Below are 21,318 nucleotides of genomic sequence, written 5' to 3'. Positions count from 1 at the left end.
GTATTCGGGCATTTCGAATAGAATACGGCATATAGACATATTTGGAATATACCTTTACAGACTGAACCTATACTGTAGGGGTATTTTATAAATAGATGTACTTGAATATCGACCTATTGATCAATTGTTATAGGCCTTTTAAAATCATACATCCGTGAACTAGACAATTACCAATAAGTTGCTGTTCAAAATGGAAGGCCTACAATTTCGTTTATCTTTATTTACTTTTCTTGCTTCTGGTAGGTAGATATTAATTAATTAAGGCAAATTTAAGAACAAATGAAACACTATTTCCTTGTACATTAGAAAAGGAATTTGTTGAACATCTAAAACTTTACATATTCATGTAGCAAATGCCATAATAATTGTGATTTAAATAGGTAAAAATAGCACACTGTGGCCATTTTATTTTATTTGTTTTCTTATATAATAACAGAGACATTTAATACAATACAATGTAAAAAAATAAACATCTAAAAAAAATTTGCAAGGCTAAATACATGTATAATACGTTTATATTAACCACTTTTCCTCTGTCGTCCTCATCAGAATCCAGTTGTCGACGATGACAACACCCAATCATTCGGCTCATTTCAAAATAATTACTTGTGATATATAATTTAATTTTGAAATCAGTTACAAGTAGCAATTTCGCATTGAACAGTCACTAAGAAATTCTTTGTATCGTACATGTCATAGAATTGGGGATAGCTTTTACCAAATCAATATACAATGTATATAAAAACAAGAATGTGTCCATAGTACACAGATGCCCCATTCGCACTATCATTTTCTATGTTCAGTGGACCGTGAAATTGGGGTCAAAACTTTAATTTGGAATTAAAATTAGAAAGATCATATCATAGGGAACATGTTTCAAGTTGATGTAACTTTAACTTCATGAAAAACTACCTTGACCAAAAACTTTAACCTGAACCGTAACAGATAGAAAACTCAGGGTTCAAATTCATAGAACCGAAAAGGGACAGTGGCAAATATTTCATGTATATTTTGAACACCGAGAGAATTACCCCGGCACCCTTTGCCAAAAATAAACCTTTATTTTTCTTATTTGTGCCTTCGGACTTTATGTTTTGAATTGTAGCTTCACTTTCCATATTCGGTATTTATTCGTGGTAAAAATCACGTGATGCAGGAATATAGTATCTTGGAGTTAGGCTATTTCTTACTTTTCGGGAAGGGACTCCAAGCAAACAACATGCATGTGTATAACGGTACTGTAGATTTTCGTATTAAATAAAGAAATTTGCCGGTCCGGTACATGAATAGATTGGCCGTTAGAAAGCAAGGTTTTAATTTTAATTAAATTGGAAAGCTTAATTCGAGGGTTGAAAATAGAGAGCACAAAAAAAAGGGAGCGGGGGAGGTGTTCCACAGGGAATATGTTTTATCTAATGAACTGTACATTTGAAAGGTTTATTATTTTTTTTTTTATTTAATTAAAAAAGAGAAAAACAAATGTAAGACAAATTGTGAATGGTCTTTCTTCCTTTCTCCGGCTTCGCACCATCATTTTCTATGTTCAGAGGACCATGAAATTGGGGTCAAAACTATAATTTGGCATTAAAATTAGAAAGATCATATCATGGGGAACATGTGTACTAAGTTTCAAGTTGATTGGACTTCAACTTCATCAAAAACTACCTTGACCAAAAGCTTCAAAATGAAGCGAACGAACGCACGCACAGACGGACAGACGGTCGAACGGACGAACGAACGGAGGCACAGACCAGAAAACATAATGCCCATCTACTATCGTAGGTGGGGCATAAAATAAATAAAAAAAATCATATTATTTCAATAGACATAGTAATATTTTTAAAAAGATATAAAACCAATATAGTCACATTTATAACAGATATGGATTCATTATTCGAAAATAGACTTTTAAGTATTAAGTCTTTTCTTTCTATTTCCGGACCTAATAACAATCAATATAAGGAAATTGTTCCCCATGTGTCCCTAGAACACACTAATTTCGTAATTGCATTTCTTTTAGACAATAAATTCAAATTAACAAAAAATCGCACCTGGGCTATCTCAAAACGATTTTTTACAGTGTAGTGTGTTGGGTCAAATACTATTAAAATTATATTAACTCCACCAGCTCTAGCTCAAAATATGGACAATTCTGTGTTAAGGCGGTCTAAAATTCAGTCAGTTTCTGACTTTTTTTTTTATTTAATTGTACCATATTATTACTTAACATAATGATTCAGCACACTATAATTTAACTTCCTTACTTAATATTTCATGCATCAAATATCAGGAAATAAATTGGGTAGGTATATAAAAGAAAAATGCAAGTTATACACTGTTTACACTAGGGGCCATATTCGAAAGACAACGAAAACCAAATAACGATAACTGCATTTGTCCTCGGACCATATAGCTAAAATCAGTTTTTTCCGATCTGTCAGCATAAATAATCTGTCATAGAACATTTATACAAAATAACTCTGAAAGTGTAAAATCATTTTGTAAAACCTGTTCTAAGTTAAAACTAAAAAAAATAATTTCTGGATTGAATGTGACTTTGTGAATCTGTTCGTGGGTAGAACTAATCAACATGCTACAGGTAAGAACTGTCCATAACTGTTTTAGAAATAATTGATGCAAGCTATACTTTATTGTAGTTCTAACATGGGTAGGCATTATATTCGTGATTATTTTTGTCCGAGCTAAAATAACACGAATATAATACCTACCCATAATAAAACTACAATAAAGGAAAGCTTGCATCAATTATTTCGATTCTGATTAGGAAAATTAAGGTAATGTCTAAGTCCGATGTGAATAAGTGTGCGAGAGTTTGTGTGGGCTCTTCCATGAAGCTCCTTTGTTTTATAAACAAGCAAAGGACTAGCAATGTGATTTTTTCAGATGGAGGAGTTTTGAACAGCCAGCATGAACGGTTGTCGTATCTAGGTCAAATATGTCAATTTCAAGTTGCAACACTTCACAGTCATGATAAATGAACATGTGCATCATTTACGAGTTTGGAAGTGTTTTAAGTTAATGAAATATATTAAATGCTTGTCAATTTTATAAAATTTAGTATACTGCAGTAGTCAATATACGCATGTGCAAACAAATTTTATTGGATTAAGAGCATGGGTTTTTTCACAAAGCGAAAGAAGCACGTCATATTAGAATCAATGGTAGAACTGTTCAAACATGTTCAAGGATACAACTGTCAGAAATTATTCAAGGATATAACTGTTAAAAACTGTCGGAAATTTATCAAGGGTATAACTGTTAAAACTTTCAGAAATTGTTCAAGGGAAGATCTGTTCAAACATGTTCAAGGAGAAAATTGTCAGAAATTGTTCAAGGGTAGAACTGTTTAAAACTGTCAGAAATTGTTTAAGGGTAGAACTGTTAAAAACTGTCAGAAATTGTTTAAGGGTAGAACTGCTAACACTGTCAGAATGTAGACGTGAAAAAACTCCCTGATTAGTTCTCGACGTTGAGGACGTCTTTTGGCTTTTGTCAAAGATTACAGGATTTCTATACATGCATTTACGACAAAGATTTGTTATTTTTCGTTAATATGGAAAAAAAACGGGAACTTTTCTAAAGAAATAACTGTTCAAAAATGTTCTAGGGTAGAAAAGCTGTCAAACATGGTTCCTAAGAATCATACAAAGTGTTTAAAACTTTTTTCTGACAGATTTTAAGAAAGGTTAAAACAATTTCAAACTACATTCGTAACAGATCGCAGTGAGATGATTGTTAAACAAACTTTAATAAGTAAACTTGTTTTTATTATTTTTTTATTATGTTGTCAATTGTAGGTTGGGGTGTTCGCTATACTCTCTCCTAAATCTGTTGTTGTCACCCTCAAATATATTTCTATAAATATGTTTCTATTTCAGTGATACAGTGCGAAGCCTCTTGTTACTATGGATATAACTGCTACAGCTACTATTATTACTATTCTCATTATTGGTAAGTTACTTAAAAAAACTAGGATTAATTTTCTTTGTGGTTCCTAACAGTTTGCCATTTTTTTTTAAAAGTAGAAATAATATTGAAGGTGGAACACTTACCCTTGTTTCGAATGATTTTTGTGACAATTCATACGAAAAAAATAAAATTCACTTTGTCGCCGAGAAGAATGAGTCTGAACAAAATTTGGTGATTGATTATAGAAAATGGTGATCAGGTTTAATTCTGTTACAAAATTTCATTATATTTTTGACAAATAAGTTTTTGGATGCGTTCAAACTCACCTTCGATGAAAGCCACATAATGAGAAAAATATGTATTTAAATCCATCGATGACCGTGACATCGTAGACTTTTTGTATAAAGTTTTATATTCGATAAAGATGAAGGTCTGGTTGTTTCTTATCTTGTATAAAAGAGGGTAAACATGTTGTGCTTAAATGATTTTTATTTTATAGCAATATGTAAAACTAGTGAAATATGTTCTTAGTGTATGACATAGACTCATTTATATTCAAATTCCAGTAAGCCGTTTTGATAGCTTGCAGATTTGACCCTGTTCAAGTGAAATGAAAAAAGGAAATTGATCCTACATCTTTCAATATAATAAGTTAAAAACGGATGGAGCATGAACTAAATATGAACAATCTTTCAGGAGCACCGCACGAATAATTGGATCAGCAGTCGGTGGAGGAATAAGCCTCATAGTATGTATTGTGGTGATGGTTTTGCTATGTAGATTCTGTAATAGACGTCCAGCTTTCATGGGGTCAACATTTACTACTGGTCAATCAATGCCTACAGTTACCACTATTGGAAGTAAGTGCTTTCTAGTAACGATGGATTGATGATTGTCCAACGTCCAGTAAATTGCAAATCATTTCATATTCAGAAGAAGAACATGATTATGTGATATGAAATATAAATCCTGCTTATAAAAAAGATGTGGTTTGATTGCCAATGAGACAACTGTCCATAAGAGACCAAATGTCACAGAAATTAACAACTATAGGTCACCGTATATATCCGAGTTCAACTATGAGCAAAGCCAATACCGCAAAGTCAGCTATAAGAGGCCGCGAAATGATAAATGTAAAGCAATTTAAACAAGAAAACTAATGCATGGCTTAATTTTTGTACAAAAAGGAACGAAACACAAATATGTAACACATCAACAAACGAAAACCACTGAATTACAGGCTCCTGACTTGGAACAGGCACATAAATAAAGCATGTAGCGGGGTTAAACATGCTAAGATACCAGTATCGACAGACTGTAGATCCATAAATATGTATATGTATATTACAATAATTTTTCGTTTGCTTTTAATTTATTGATAGCAAAATCAATATAAAAGCCATTAAATCAATATTCAATGATCTTATAACAGTGTTGAATTTGGTAACCTTTGAGAATAAGATTATTTAAAGGATCGATATAAGTTTATAGGGATCTTTTCGAAATCTCCTGGCACAGTTAACAACATGTCAATAAAAATGAGAAGGTGCTATCCCGTTTGAAATAAGTTTCCTATAGGTACAACCAAACTTCAAAACCAAATATTTATATCTATGGAAGAATTAATTAAAGGTTTGAAGTAATTTGTGGTACCGAAATCCCTCGCTTAATAATTTATCAGTTATAAATAGATTCCGTTCATTAAAATAAAATAAAAAACGTCACAACAGACACGGGCATAGCGAAAGAAGTGTAGACCATATTTTCAACATGCTAGTTCACAGTTCACAATGGTAACAGTCCGTAGAAAGATATGTCACCATACCCAGAAATCTTATTCTGACTGCGAGGCGATCATATTTGCTCTTACTCATTAATGTCATTGGCTTAACGGAGAAGCAGCAAATTTCAAATTTCAAGTCTCTGGTTTGAGCCCGCAGGGGTCCTAACCCACGACCTCCAGCCGTCTCGGCGAGACCACCGAGGCGGTTATCTAAAATAAAGAAACATTAGTGTCTTTAGATTAAATACTCATATTTAATATCGATAATTTAGTATATATGATAATATATAGTGAATTGGGCAATTTCATGTACTATATAATTTCATATGGTGACCTGTGACATCAGATGAAAATCACATAACCTTTATTCTACGATGCACTAGTCGCAAGGAAAAAATCGGCAGGGCCACTATAGTCTAAAAAAAAATAAAGGGGATATAGAGTAATTGTCAAGACGTAAATGCAGTTTAAATTTGCTTCATTAAATATTTCGACTAAATTATTTTACTCGCATAGTGGACCCGGAGTTAACCATATTTTTTGTGGATTCTTAAAAATTCTAAAGAACTCCTGGATAATTTAAATCTCGGTCTTTTTTTTAAATTAGTTTTATCAAAACTTTAGAATTTTTAACCCTGTATACCACCATTCCCAATGTGAAATTATATTTTATCGGAAAATACTTTGAATGACAAAATTATTTTATATTTTCCTGTGTGACGTTTACATTTTCTGACGTTAAACACGCGAAGCAATGAATGATGTTGTTAAATTTGAGAGATGTTTTTCTGCTTCTTTGTTAAATGTTTGTTTGTCTTGAGATTGTGACACAGTGATGACGGCTATACTCATTTTTTGACAATTTTAACTATTGTGTCTGTTTTGTTTACGCGTTGTTGTAAATGTGATGGAATTTGATGCGACCGTCACACAAGTGAGATATTTCAGTGTTTTTAAGGAATGACTGTAATATTTTTTCAGTCTATGAAGAAATAACATAAAAAATTGGTGCACACTGAATAACGCGCGCAGCGAGTTATTTAATAGTGTGCACCACATTTTTTATGTTATTTCGAATAGACCGAAAAAAATATTACAGTCATTCCTTAAAAACACTGAGGGTGAAACAAACATTTTTTTTCTCAGGATCAGAAACAAATTATTTTTTTCTCCAAAAACTGGAAGCAAACTTTTTTTCAAAAAAAAATCCATAGCAACCCCCCCCCACCCCCCCCCCCCCCTTTTCCCCAGAAATTCAAATGGTTGCTGCCTTAGGGACTTTCCGTTTTGAATTTTCCTCAGAGTTCAGTATTTTTTGTGATTTTTACTTTTTTTAAACAACATAAATGGTCCGAGGACCGTTTGAATATTATTAATAATAATTTGACATTGTTAAATTAATACAATTTTCATATGTAATTATTAAGCTCAAATGACACCCAAAGGAGAATCAAACGGCTACACTAATATGTTATAAAATGTACAATTAATCATAACATCAGCTTTTAAAATATAAAACAATTGAAAAACGGATTAGAATGCGTAACGTACAACTGAGTTATGTCGATCGTTAATCCCATAATGTTTTCAATAGAATTTTAAAATCACTGTATTATTTTCTTGTTTGATTTACAGCTCAACAACAAGGCTACAGTGCGCCATACTATCCACAACAGCCAGGATATCAGCCACAGTACACATATCCTACTTACCCAGCCGGTCAACCAACTTATCTAGCCGGTCAGCCAGCAGATCAACCTATGGCGGGATATTCTAATAATGCATTTAGTCCTCCATCGTACGAACAAGCATCCTTTCAAACTAAGCCAAATGAACAACCGACTGCACCCATGCAGTAAATTCGCAAGCACATTGTACAACAAATTGATTGATATAAACGGATGACTTATAACATAACAAATCTAACTAAGTTACTTCATTTAAAAAGGGTAAAGGTATCACTCGATTAACGAGAATTTTTTTTTTAAATAACATGAAATTTTAAATCAGATTCATTCTATATAATTCATGCTGCGTAATTTTGTAAAGCGTCATTTCCATATTCACTTCCTTATCATATATGTCTCAATTAACATATCTAAAATAGTTTAATCACCCAAGTACTGTACATGCGGGGTGAGAATTGTAATATGATATTTAATTTGTCAAAACATAAGAACTTTGAAAAATGCGAATTTATACAGCAATTCACAATATCAAAGAAGTATTGAAAATTGGATTTCTTTTGAAGAACAACACTTTTTTTGGTCATATAAATACTTGAACTTTAATTGTCGTATGTCAAGAATTATACAATTAAAAAAGTTTGGTACTAGTACTCTGGATATCTATCTAGTCTCAGTGTAAAACGAGTGATCATATGTTGACCGACCGTGCAAGGGCACATATAGCCAGTCAATGTAGTTAATAACACGAGTATTTTGAGAAGAAAACGCTACGATATTTCTTCAAATTGAATTTCGGAGATTCGATAAGATAGTTGAAACTTATCCTTCTCTACACATGTATGTAATAATTGAATCTTATAGTTATATTTATGTATGTTCTCTATAACTATGTAATTGTAGTTTTATGAGAAATAAATTATTCACGTATTCGTTTTCGCTCTGAAACTGAGGTATGCAATGTACATGCACATGGTTATAAGATGTACATTTACGATACGCGATACATATATATATAGTGTCGTTAATTTGTGCTTTTTTCAAATTTAGCACTCAAGTTATCCTTTCTGCCTTTAATAACCTTTAAAAAATGTATCAACATAAACTTAAGTATTCTTTCCTTCACAGTATTTTCGATTTTAAAAAATGTTAATTTCTGACGTCACTCATAGTCACACGTCATTTTTTTTTTAACATTAAATAGATCATCTAAATTGCTTTATAATGTTTTATAATATACTGCTGTTTATATATCATTAATGCAATTTATGAAAATAAAGTCTTTCATTTTTTAGTCATGTGTTTGGGTTTATTTGACCGACGTATATAATATATAGAACTTTAGTACGTTATGAAACAAATAAAACTTTATTAGGTGAAGTAAACCAACGTTTATCAACATTTGAGTCAAATAACATATAAAATTAACAATCATTATAATTATTTCCAAAACACAAGGGATTTTCTTGCTGTATTGGAGATCCAATGGTGTGGCCTTCCAACAATATTCCGCTGACGTTAAACTTCAATCCATGCATCCATCCATCCATCCCCATGATGGATGGGTAACGTCCAGCACATAATGGTGAAAAATAAACATATCTCAATGTCGACGCGTTGTGTACATGATGAATGAATGTTGATGATTTCTAAATCTAACACTTGAACATGATGACGACAAATCTGATAAACCAGGTTAATTACAAATAACGATCAGAATGAATTTCTTAACAAAAGGAAGGGGAAAAACGTAACCAAAGCCACAAGAAAAACCTGCAACTTCACTAAATATTTTCTTTGTAAATAAAGCGTCAATTTCTAGTCGGGTCATCGGTGCCATATTATACATGTATAAGAATTCAAACTACCGTATCACTAGCCTGTCAACACTGAGGTTGTGGGTTCGAATAGAAGGACGGAGGTTCTCTTCGGGCACGACCGGCTTCCTCCACCAATAACAAATGACCGTCACTTACTGTCACCAATCAACTGTTATTGGAATTGTTGATAGGTTTATTCGACTCTATTCATTTTAGAATGCAAAAAAAAAAAAATATTTCGCCATGCTTTTTGTATATATAATTTGTTTTATTTATAATGTGTTTTCCGTGTAAATAAACATTTATGTAGATAGCAGGATTAAATTTTGTATTTACGCCAGACGCGTTTTTCGTCTACAAAAGACTCAACACAAGCAGTAATCTTTACGGAGCGCCGAATGGGACTTGAACTTTTTGTAATCAAAACCAATTTAGTGTACACAAAATTCAATTCTGTCATAACAAAATCATTTTTGTCTTACAATACTTGTACAGACTTGTTTTATGACAAGACAAGACAAGACAAGACAATATTTTATTTAAGTCTCACCTCTTCATTATATAAAACATACAAACAGTTGATAAAACAACATCATAAAACATACAAGAGACACTCTAAAAAGAGTTATGAGAGACTATCTAAAATGTATATACAATATTTACACTAAAATTAGCTATATAAAATACATTTTCTTTTCAATAAAATGTCACTGCAGATTTTGGCAGTATAAAAGTACATATTTTCATTTGTGAATAAAAATATAAATTTATCGTCATCAGACAATTGCATAAAATTAACATTAAATAGAGATGCTTGATAAAACAAATAACAACGCAAATCTTCATACACAGGACAATTCATTAAAACATGTTTTTCATCTTCAATTAAAAGATTTTCATTACAAATACTGTTTTAACAAATTCTATTTTCAACTAAAAGACCTTCATACCTTCCGGTCTCAATTTTCAAAGGAGCCGTACCACTTCTAAATTTGGCATAGGCACTCCTATATTTACCAGGTATAATTTTTAATAAATAATTTTCTTCACCAAATTCATTTTTGAACAGTCTGTAAGTACGTAGTTTACTACGCTCGTTTGACATTAAATCAATATACCATTGCTCTTTAAATCTATTGAAACAGATATTCTCAATATTTTTTATAACATGTTTATCAATAATCAAATTAGTATTACAAAAATGTTCCATATCAAGTTCTTTAAACTTTGTGTGTACTCTGAAATTCCAATTTTTGCCCATATAAAAAATTTTTTGTTTATTCTATTATCACACATTTTTGTAAATCTACTATAAGTTCTAAAAATACATGTCCATTGTTTTACAATACATGGCATCCAGCCCATATCACCATATAGGGCTAAATTAGGTGTGTACTTTCCAACACCCATGAAAAAACGCATTGCCCTATTTTTTACAGCATTTATACAAGAGTATTCTTTACTTCCCCATATCGCAGCACCATATTCAATTACAGACATAACAAGAGTGTCAAAAAGCTTAGTAAAAGTAGAATATTCAAAACCACCATTTGCTTTGCATTTAGCAATTAGTAAACCTAACGATCTGCTGGCTGATTTTGCTACAATTTTCGCCATCTCGTTATAATCCAAAAACTCATTTAATAATAAACCAAGATACATATATTTTGATACAATATCTAACTGGTTTCCGTTCAACATAAATTCAAAATTTGTTTGTGTCACAGATTGTGTTCTAAAATGAACAATTTTTGACTTTTCCATATTTACAATTAAGTCATTTACATTACACCATATACTTAAAACATCTAATATTGTTTGAAGGTCATTTTCATTTTCGGCTAATAAAACTACATCGTCTGCATATAACAATATACAAATCTTTTCACCATTTACATATATACCAATATCTAAGCTCTTGATGTCATCAACTAAGTTATTTATGAAAATATTAAATAATAACGGCGATAATATGCAGCCTTGTTTTAGGCCAGAATTTACTCCAAACCAATCAGTCAAATTGCCATTTATCTTGACACAAGATTGAACATTATAATATACACGGCCGACACTCGGCTAACCGAGAGATTGGTCGGTTAATCTATATTGAGTATGCGGCTATATCGGCAGTGGGTCTGTTAATCGGGTTGGCTAAAGTCTGTTAATCAGGTGTTATCGAGAAAATCATTGAAAACTCAGAATGTTTCATTGTATAACCTTTTAAATATATGTTTATCATAAAAAATATTTATGTCTGACAAAACTATTCAATGTACTGAATCCAGTGGTGTAATTATTATTTTTCTAGCTTCTATGTACGATCTATAAAATGAAAAGGCAAATTACTCATCAGTAAATTTATACACATTTTACACACACAAAATGTACACAAAATGACACTTGGGTTGAATTTACTTGCATGCACTATTTTGAACATCGAAAAAAGACAGGCATTATGAGTGTTAACCAAATTGATATCATTTTGTGAAAAATCTACACGAAAATCTGTATTTTGGTGACATAAATCAATCTTTATTAAAAACCTGGTCTGTTAATGGGTCGGATGTATAAAACCCGGTCTGTTAATTAGTCTGTTAAGAGTTATGAATGACAATAAAAGTATAATTTTATTACTTTATGGTGTGTTCATTTGGTAGGCTCAAGACGAGCGGCTAAAATATACGGAAACAACACTTGAGCAATGGAACATAAAATATATACGGAAACAAAACATGAGCAATGGAACATAAAATATACGGAACAAAACACATGAACAATAACAATGTAGGCAATGGATATTGAAAATTGATAAAAATGGTTTCAAAAAGTGTTAAATTAAAGTAAAATTGATTTTATCCGTGAATGGTCGCATATATCATGTGGATTCTGTTTAATTGTCATGAATGACACCAATTTGTCATCTACATTGGTAACCAGTATATAAATCAGAGATTAACGTCGTAATGTAACTAAACATCAGTATATTGGGATGCCTAAATATAAAGAATAGAGAAAGAATAATGGGTAAGATAAATAAAATGTAGAGAAAAGTAACATAACCATTTAAAGAATACAGAAATAAACAACCCCCCCCCCCTCCCCAATCCGTACCCTCATGGTATACACGAGAATCTGGATGGAGATACAGAATACAAAATAAAAGATAAGGACAGTTGAGAGTGATGCATTGCTAAAAAAGAGAAGAAAACAAATTGTTTAAGAATAAAGACATGGAACCCCCCTGGGTGTTGAAACAGTAACGGATTGCGATGTACTCATATTGGTGACAAATGCTTGACGTTTACATGTGGACACCTGCAGTTCTCCTCTGCACATATGTAGAAAAGGAACTAAACGGAATAAAATGAATTTAATTTTAATACAACCAAATGTAGCTGCATTCGCTCCTTTCCATTTACTTCTTTAGAATGATTTGTAAACAACAGATGATTAAGTAATACAAGAAAAAAAAACAATTTGATGATGCTGAGGAATTAGGATTAAGGTGGTACCGAACACTTTCACTAAAATCAATGTGGTTCGTTTAATTTGGATAAAATTTTGACAAAGTATTTAATTTGAACCTTTAACAGAAACATAAAAATTTCAACGTAATTAAAACGTATCACTGACTTTACAGAGTTATCTCCCTGTAGTGTTGGGTACCACCTAAACGTCCAGTGACAAATGTCATGTGCATATGAAAACGGCAACACGTTATATATGTACCCTGTGTTGTATTAGAAAGACACGTTCAATCGGATTTGAGAACATGCTACTTTGAGCAGACACAAAAATCAAGGCTGATTGAAATCGTTAATAATAAATTCATGCATATTCCAGCGACCAACCCAGATCACGCTATATTGAAGTGACACACTCTTGAGTAAAATGAAAAGAAAGTCAAAATAAAAATGCTTTTACTGGAAGGATAGTGTTGCATCGTATTATTATTTTTTGTCGAGCCTTCGACTTTAGTCGAAAAAGCGAGACTAAGCGATCCTACATTCCGTCGTCGTCGGTGTCGTCGTCATCGGCGGCGTCCACAAATATTCACTCTGTGGTTAAAGTTTTTGAAATTTTAATAACTTTCTTGAACTATACTGGATTTCTAACAACCTTGGACAGCAGCTTGTTTATGATCATATTAAGATAGTATCCAGAAGTAAATTTTGTAAAAATAAAATTCCATTTTTTCCGTATTTTACTTATAAATCATGGACTTAGTTTGTTCTGCGGGGAAACATTACATTCACTCTGTGGTTAAAGTTTTTAAAGTTTTAATAACTTTCTTAAACTATCCTTAGTTTGTACCAAACATGGACAGAAGTTTGTTTATGATCATAAGATAGTATCGAGAAGTAAATTTTGTAATTAAGTAAATCCTTTTTTTTCCGTATTTTACTTTTGAATGGACTTATTTTTTCTGCGGGGAAACATTACATTCACTCTGTGGTTAAAGTTTTTAAAAATTTAATAACTTTCTTAAACTATCCTGGGTTTGTACCAAACTTGGACAGAAGCTTATTTATGATCATAAGATAGTATCCAGAATTAAATATTGTAAAAAGATAACTCCATTTATTCTGTATTTTACTTTTAAATGGACTTAGATTTTCTACCAGTTAACATTATACAGTCTGTAGTTAAAGTTTTCAAAACATTTATTAGATTCATTCACTATCCTAAATTTTTACTAAACTTGGACAGAAGCTTCTTACAATCATAAGATAGTATCAAGAGGAATATTTTTATTGATTTTTTTCCTCATTTTTGTTGAGCCTGCGATTTACAGCAAAAGTAGGCGAGACACTGGGTTCCGCGGAACCCTTACAATATTTTTTTTTACTCAAGAACATCTCATTTTTAACATTTTCAATGGGAAAATATAAAGGTAGCACAACTATTTTCGTGGCTAAATAACTCTTAACTGACACAATTTCAATTGTCCAACCCATTAACAGACTTTATTCACATAATTTTCACTAAAACGTGGTATTACTCACGTTATATTACAATTATGAAATATTTACTAATGTTAATTTATATTTAAGAACCAAAGTAGTATTTTGTGTCTTTTAAATGATATCTAAAATTGTTTGTTTCGCCTTTTATTAAAAAATTGCTATGCGTGTAATCATAAATACTACATACTTGCGCGACGCCTTTTACTTTTACTGAAAACTGCGCAGACTATGAAATGTTTTTAAAGGTGGAAAATGTTCTTTGATAGATATCATTTTGTCAGACACTTTTCGTTTTTTGATTTAATTCTTATAATATGCCAAAAATCTGTATATTTGATCGAGTTTAACATTAAATTGTGCGTTTTACTCTTAACAGACGTATAGCCAACCCGATTAACAGACCCACTGCCGATATAGCCGCATACTCAATATAGATTAACCGACCAATCTCTCGGTTAGCCGAGTGTCGGCCGTGATATAAAGAATGTAAAGCATTTAACATTTTGGTACTTAAACCTAAGGATTCTAATTTACTAAACAACAAATTACGATTAACCCAGTCATATGCTTTTTTAAAATCTACAAATCCACAAAATGTTGAAAGTTTACAAAGTTTTCTTGTTTCAATGATAGTTGTTAAAGTTGATAGATGGTCTATGGTACTGCGACTCTTTCTGAAACCATTCTGTTCGTCATTGATCACTTCAAGTTCGGTAAGTTTTCCGGTCAGACGTGCATTTAGGACGCCACAGTATAGTTTATACGCCACTGGTGCTAGACTTATTCCTCTATAGGACATCGGATCTCTGGGATCTGCCGTGGATGACTTGGGGATCGGTGTAATGATACATTTATTCCACATAGCTGGCACTTTACCGGAATTATAACATATATTAAAAACACGGATAAGCGCATTCAATGCTGTAGGATTTTTATATAATTCAACTGGAATATCATCAACGCCAGGAGATTTACCACATTTTGATATTTTCACTACATTATACACTTCGCTACTGGTAATTTCACCATCTAAAATTTCATCACAAATTATATCACTATTACAATTTTCTATTTCATTACTAATACTAGTATCGCTATTTTTTATTTAACATTTCTTCAAAATCATATTTCCATTTATTTATAACTATATCCTTATCATCACATATTGACCCATCATTTAATTTGATCTCCATTGGAATAGTATTTTGACGCTCGCTCCCTACTCCGATCCTGCCAATTTTCCGCCAAAATTCTTTTGGGTTTCCTTGCGAATTGATTAATTCCTCTTGCATTGAATGCCAATATTGACGTTTTGATCTTTGGACACCTCGATCAAATAGTTTTCGTTTTTGGACAAAGATATGACGCAGTTCCCTTTTTTTTGTTACTAAGACGACATTTATTCCAGTTTTTCTCCGCTTTACAAACACCATTCCACAACATAGTAAGCTCGGAATTCCACCACGGTTTTTTTTACATTTTCTAGCTTTGTTGTTAAACGCATTACTTATTCGAATTTCTTTACTTGATAACTTTTCGGACATTTCTGTTTTCAGTACCGATACAGAATTTTCATACATTTTATCGATATTTTGTTGTGAAGCTTCAGATTGTTCCAACTACAATATCACACGATTAATTTCTGTTACAATAGAATCACCGATAAGCCAATTTTCCGGTAAACTTTTAGTATCATCTATACTATTAAACGAGAAGACCTCATTTTTGGTGTCGCTTCTCTTCTTTCCAGAATAAATTAATCAACACGCCTCTGTGTCCTATATGTACAGTGCATAGTCGCATTTGTCATCCATTCATATGATTATTCAGATTGAGTTATTTTAGGAGAAAAACGATAAAAAGGCATCCGGATATTGTCCCGTCATTGTACGAAATTTTAAGTCAGATTAGACTTCCGGTTTTCGTTTTTCTGTCTACTTTGAACATACATATACTACGAATAAAGTGTATTTTCAGAATTTTATCTGCTAATCATTATCAAGTCAACTATCCACGGCGGTCACAGAGTTTATTAAATAGAGAGGGTCTGTATACTATATCAATGATCACCATGGATCGATTAGTAAACTTAGAATTGAAAGTAAATACGCTTTATTTATATAGTAATGAATGTTCATAATATACAGATAAGCGCTAAAATTATTCATGTGAACTTTTGATACCTTTTCTGAAATTCTTCAGTCATTAAATCTTTTACAAAATTCATTGATTACATAAAAAAAAGAAGATGTGGTATGATTGCCATGTTAAGACAACTCTCCACAAGAGACCAAAATGACACAGATATTAACAACTATAGGTCACCGTACGGCCTTCAACAAAGAGCAAAGCCCATACCGCATACTCAGCTTCAAAAGGCCCGAAATTACAATGTAAAACAATGCAAACGAGAAAACTAGCGGCCTGATTTATGTACAAAAATTTAACGAAAAACAAATATGTAACACATAAACAAACGACAACCACTGAATTACAGGCTCCTTACTTAAATAAATGTTCATAACATACTAAATGTATGTTCATATTGAAATTGATAGAAAACCAAAAATTGGGAACTTTGGAAATAAATGTGGAGGGTAAAAAAACATTTTCCTGTCCCCAATAACATATGACTTATGATACTTTTGCTGAAATTCTCGTCATTCTGTATTTTACAAAATTCTTCCAACAACACTTTCCATACTTTAAACTACGCTCTGAATGCCCGCGATTTCGCGGGTGTGTTCTAGTATTTAATTATTTTAGTAACAGTTTGATTTTTGTCTTTATTTTTACTGACTTGGTCTTCAATAGGAAAATATAGGCACATATTCCATGTCAATAGTGAATGGTCAGGTACTATTTTACGAAGGTCATATCTACCGGGCTCGCCAAGACTTTGAATGATAGTAGTAGCTCTTGTTACGCTAAAGGAGTTAAATGAATCCAACATTTCATATGGTAAAATACAGTAGTCCACTACACCGGAACCGCGTGTTGATACAAAGGTAAAGTCGTTGGTAAAATTTTCCGACCATTAAGTATGCAACAATTAACATCAATTAGAAAATCACAAAAAATGTTCCCATATCCGTTTGTCTGAAAGTCGACTATATCGCGCTCTGGTAAGCAATCTATTCCTTCGATTGAATCCGAGAAATCAGAACAACGACTGTTAAAATCACCACACAGATAGAACAAATTACCTTGTGGGATTGTGTATATATGTGTCATTAATGTTTCCATAAATTCGTGTACATTGACTGCTCTAGTTGAGTTTTCTGGTGGCAGGTAGACGACGCAAACGTAAAACATATTGGCATTACAACGTTTATCTTTAAACTGTACCCACATTATACCATCAGTGTTATCATCAACAATTTCAATGTTAAATTGTTGATCAAAGTCATTACGAACCAAAAGTCCTACACCACCCGATCCATTCTTCGCTCGAATATGTATATTCCGTCGGTTATGGCCGTACCAGCAGTAACAATCCACGTTTACAGAATTAGAACCCATAAGGTGTGTTTCGGCAATACACAGTATGTGTAGATTGCGTTGCATGATACAAGAACTTAAAAGACTATATTTGTCACTATTTACATTATAGTTCCATCCGTTAATGTTCATAAATCCGCATTCTACCTAATAACCGCCACGCCCACTTTTGTAGTGTTTCCCTCGTCGATTTCCACCTCGTGCGCTGTTGTATCCGTGAGTGCTATAATTTCGATTTTCATATTCTTCATCTATTGATAGGTGATCTCTTTGTTGGTTTTCACTTCGACGTGGGTTGCTGTCGATTCAGTTGTCACGAAATCTTGATTCTCGAGTTCGGACTCTGCCTCCTTTTATTTCTAGTCTATTTTCGCCAATTGCGTTCACAATATTCCGTAAGTTGTTATTCAGAATCCGTTGCGACTTCGACAAATCATTTTCAATAAATATGTCTTTAAAGTTTCGAGAATCCTTCAAATTGCGCTTTTTATCCATGACTTTTCTTTTTTCGTTCAACGATTTTTAAACTACAATTACTACACCGTATTTCCCTTCTTTGTAACTCTTCTTACGATCTGCAGATACCGCTTTTACGTCTTTTAAATGTAGACCATCTTTAATTAAAGCGTTATGAGAAATTCAATTTAGCAATGACAAAATTCACTTTTGTAGACAAAAAATATTTTTGTGACAAAAATGACAAAATTCACTTTTGTCAAATAGGTATGCAAATATAAACTTATTTGCATACAAAATTGACTTTTGTTACCTGATATGGAAATTAAAACACAAAAGTCAATTTTGTCTGTACGCAATTAACATGTTGATTTAATTAGCATCCTATGATTTTATATTTAAAATGATTTTTTGTGTAGACAAAATTGAGTTTTGTTAGACAGAAGTGAAAATTTAACACAAAATTGACTTTTGTGACCGAAGTCAATTTTGTGTCACAAGTTAATTTTGTCTACACAAAAATAAACACAAAATTGAATTTTGTCATCACAAAAGTGAATTTTGTAAACGAATTTTGTCATCACAAAAGTGAATTTTGTAAACGAATTTTGTCTACAAAATTGAATTTTGTGTTTATTTTTGTGTAGACAAAATTGACTTCCGACACAAAATTGACTTTTGTGTTAAATTTTCACTTCTGTTTTACAAAATTAAATTTTGTCTACACAAAAATAAACACCAATTCTCAGTTTTGTATGCAAATTAGTTCACAGAATCCAAACAAAACTAATTTGCATACAAAATTGACTTTAGTCGCCCAATTTTCAAATTAGGTAACAAAAAAAAAGTCTGTGTTACTCAAACTTTTTAAATTTTTCTAATCTGGATAAATTGTCTATTGTTCTTGCCAGTAACTGTGATAGTATCATTATTTATAGTGCCAAAATCTGCAGATTTATTTTAAATAGAAGACGTCGTTTTTTATATCGTTAAACATTTTGTTTTAACTGTAAATATAAATATCTAAAGGATTTTTTTTTAACTCTAGCTGTACAGTGATATTTAACTTTCAATATATATACATATATATATTTTAATTCTGTCTCTCATAATTCTTTTTAGATTGGCATTAATATTTTATATTATTGTATGTATTCGTGTATTATGTTATGTATTGTAATATTAATGGTAGATAGATAGATAGATAGATCTTTATTCTCATTAACTAAATAACATAGTTACAGAGATGATAATATATACAATACAACATATTTTGCATGTGTGAAATATACATAAATAAATGTAGTTTAACCAGGAGGACAGACTTTCACTGATATAAAGTTTGTAAATCTACACAATTTTTCTAGTAAGACAATATTGACTGTAGTGAATACATTTTTAAATTTAAGAATATTAACATTTGTACAACAATAGTGTGGTAAATATTTATATCGTTCTTTTTTGAAAAAAGGACAACACATTACATAATGGAATTCATCACCGATGTCAGCAGATTCACAAAGGTGGCATAGCCTCTCGGGTCTTTGAACATTTTGCCACCTCCCTGTCTCCACTGGCAAACGGTGATTGCCACATCTAAATTTACATAGTTTCAGTGCATTTTTTAACGATAAAACTGAAATATAATTTTCAAATTTAAGTCCTGTTTTGAATAATTTATAACATAAACCTTTTGATGATTGATTTACATTTGCAAACCAGTCTTGTTTAAACTGATCTTTTAACTTTTGTTCAATACTTAATACAATCCATTTTTTTGAGATACAATCTTGATTTTGCCAAATGTTTGACATACCACAATTATCAAAAATACTTTTGATAAATAACAACCATTTGTTTTCAATTCCATACTTATTATAATTAATATATATCAACTTATATAACATTGACGAAATCTTGTTATCAAGTGTGTTATCAAGAAGGTTGCACCAAAATTTTATCATCCGTAATTTAACGTATAAAGAAATCGGATATCTTCCCAATTCCCCGTAAACCATAAAATTTGGAGTCGATCTTTTTAACCGTAAAACATGCTTACAAAAACTCAAATGTACTCTTTCTAAAATGTCAAGATTTTCGTATCCCCAGATTTCGGCCCCATATAAGAGTATAGGTCAAACAGCTTTGTCAAACATATCGAGCTGGCATTCTATAGATAGATGGTTTGATCTACACTTCTTAATAACACAATACATAGCTCTAGTAGCTTGATCTCTAAGATATTTTCTAGTTGCAAAAAAAGATGCAGTTCTAGAGAATATAACACCAAGGTATTTATAGTTTTTAACAATTTCTATCTCTTCGTTATTAATATAAAATTTCAAATTATTCTGTGGTTTACCTTTTGAAAATATCATTACCTTTGTCTTGTTAACATTAATTTTAAGTTTCCAGTTTTCACAATATTGAGAAAAACTATTTAAAAGTAATTGCAAATCTGTGCTTGACTCAGCGAGTAAAATCGAGTCGTCACCATACAATAAGACAAATATCTTAAAATAAATATCCAGTTCATCTTCTATATCAGATGTAATTGAATGTATACCTTTTAAATCACTATTTTCTAAAAATTCATGAAGATCATTTAAGTATAAAGAAAATAATAAAGGAGAAAGATTTTCCCCTTGGCGGACCCCAATATCACTAACAAACATGTCAGATGCTTCATTATTATGTACAACTCTTCATTTTACATCTTTATACAAATTTTCTACAATTCTGAGAAATTTACCAGTTATCTTATTTAAAACAAGCTTATACAGAAGCGAGTTTCTTTGAACAAAGTCGAAGGCTTTTTCAAAGTCAACGAATGCACAATGTATTTTTTTTCGTTTGACACATAGCAACTCAAAGAGTGCATACAATGAAAAAATATGATCGTTAGTAGAGTATCCCTGTCGGAAGCCTGCTTGATTTTCGTTCAAGATATTAAGTTCATCAACAAATTCCCCCAATCTATCATTAAGAATAGATGTAAAAAATTTACCAAGGCATGACAATAAAGTAATAGGCCTATAATTTTTTGCGTCTAATTTACATCCTTTGTTCTTGAAAACTGGTATTATGTTTCCAATAAGCCAGGCCTCCGGCAGAATACCCGTATCAAAAATAAGATTAAACAAATTAACATATACATCAATCATACTGTCAAGAGA

General features: G+C 31.6%; 1 protein-coding gene across 4 annotated transcripts in view; it reads left to right on the top strand.

Annotated features, from left to right (window-relative positions):
- The window catches only part of LOC139513511 (protein shisa-5-like), a 44,672-nt gene that overhangs the window by 4,583 nt on the left and 18,771 nt on the right, over nt 1–21,318 (top strand). Inside the window, exons 1-4 of one of the 4 annotated variants that reach the window (XM_071302112.1) lie at nt 158–239; nt 3,900–3,972; nt 4,627–4,790; nt 7,349–7,446. In XM_071302112.1, the coding sequence (XP_071158213.1) occupies nt 191–239; nt 3,900–3,972; nt 4,627–4,790; nt 7,349–7,446 (384 nt within the window). In that variant the 5' untranslated portion in view covers nt 158–190. Of the gene's footprint in view, nt 1–157; nt 240–3,899; nt 3,973–4,626; nt 4,791–7,348; nt 8,693–21,318 lie in introns of those variants that run through there. The other 3 variants (XM_071302128.1, XM_071302103.1, XM_071302120.1) reach the window with 3 other exon arrangements.

Source organism: Mytilus edulis, chromosome 1, assembly GCF_963676685.1.
Source record: "Mytilus edulis chromosome 1, xbMytEdul2.2, whole genome shotgun sequence".
In the NCBI taxonomy this organism is placed as follows: domain Eukaryota; kingdom Metazoa; phylum Mollusca; class Bivalvia; order Mytilida; family Mytilidae; genus Mytilus; species Mytilus edulis.
Note: the sequence above shows the minus strand (reverse complement) of the source record. Positions and strands in the feature narration are given on the sequence as shown.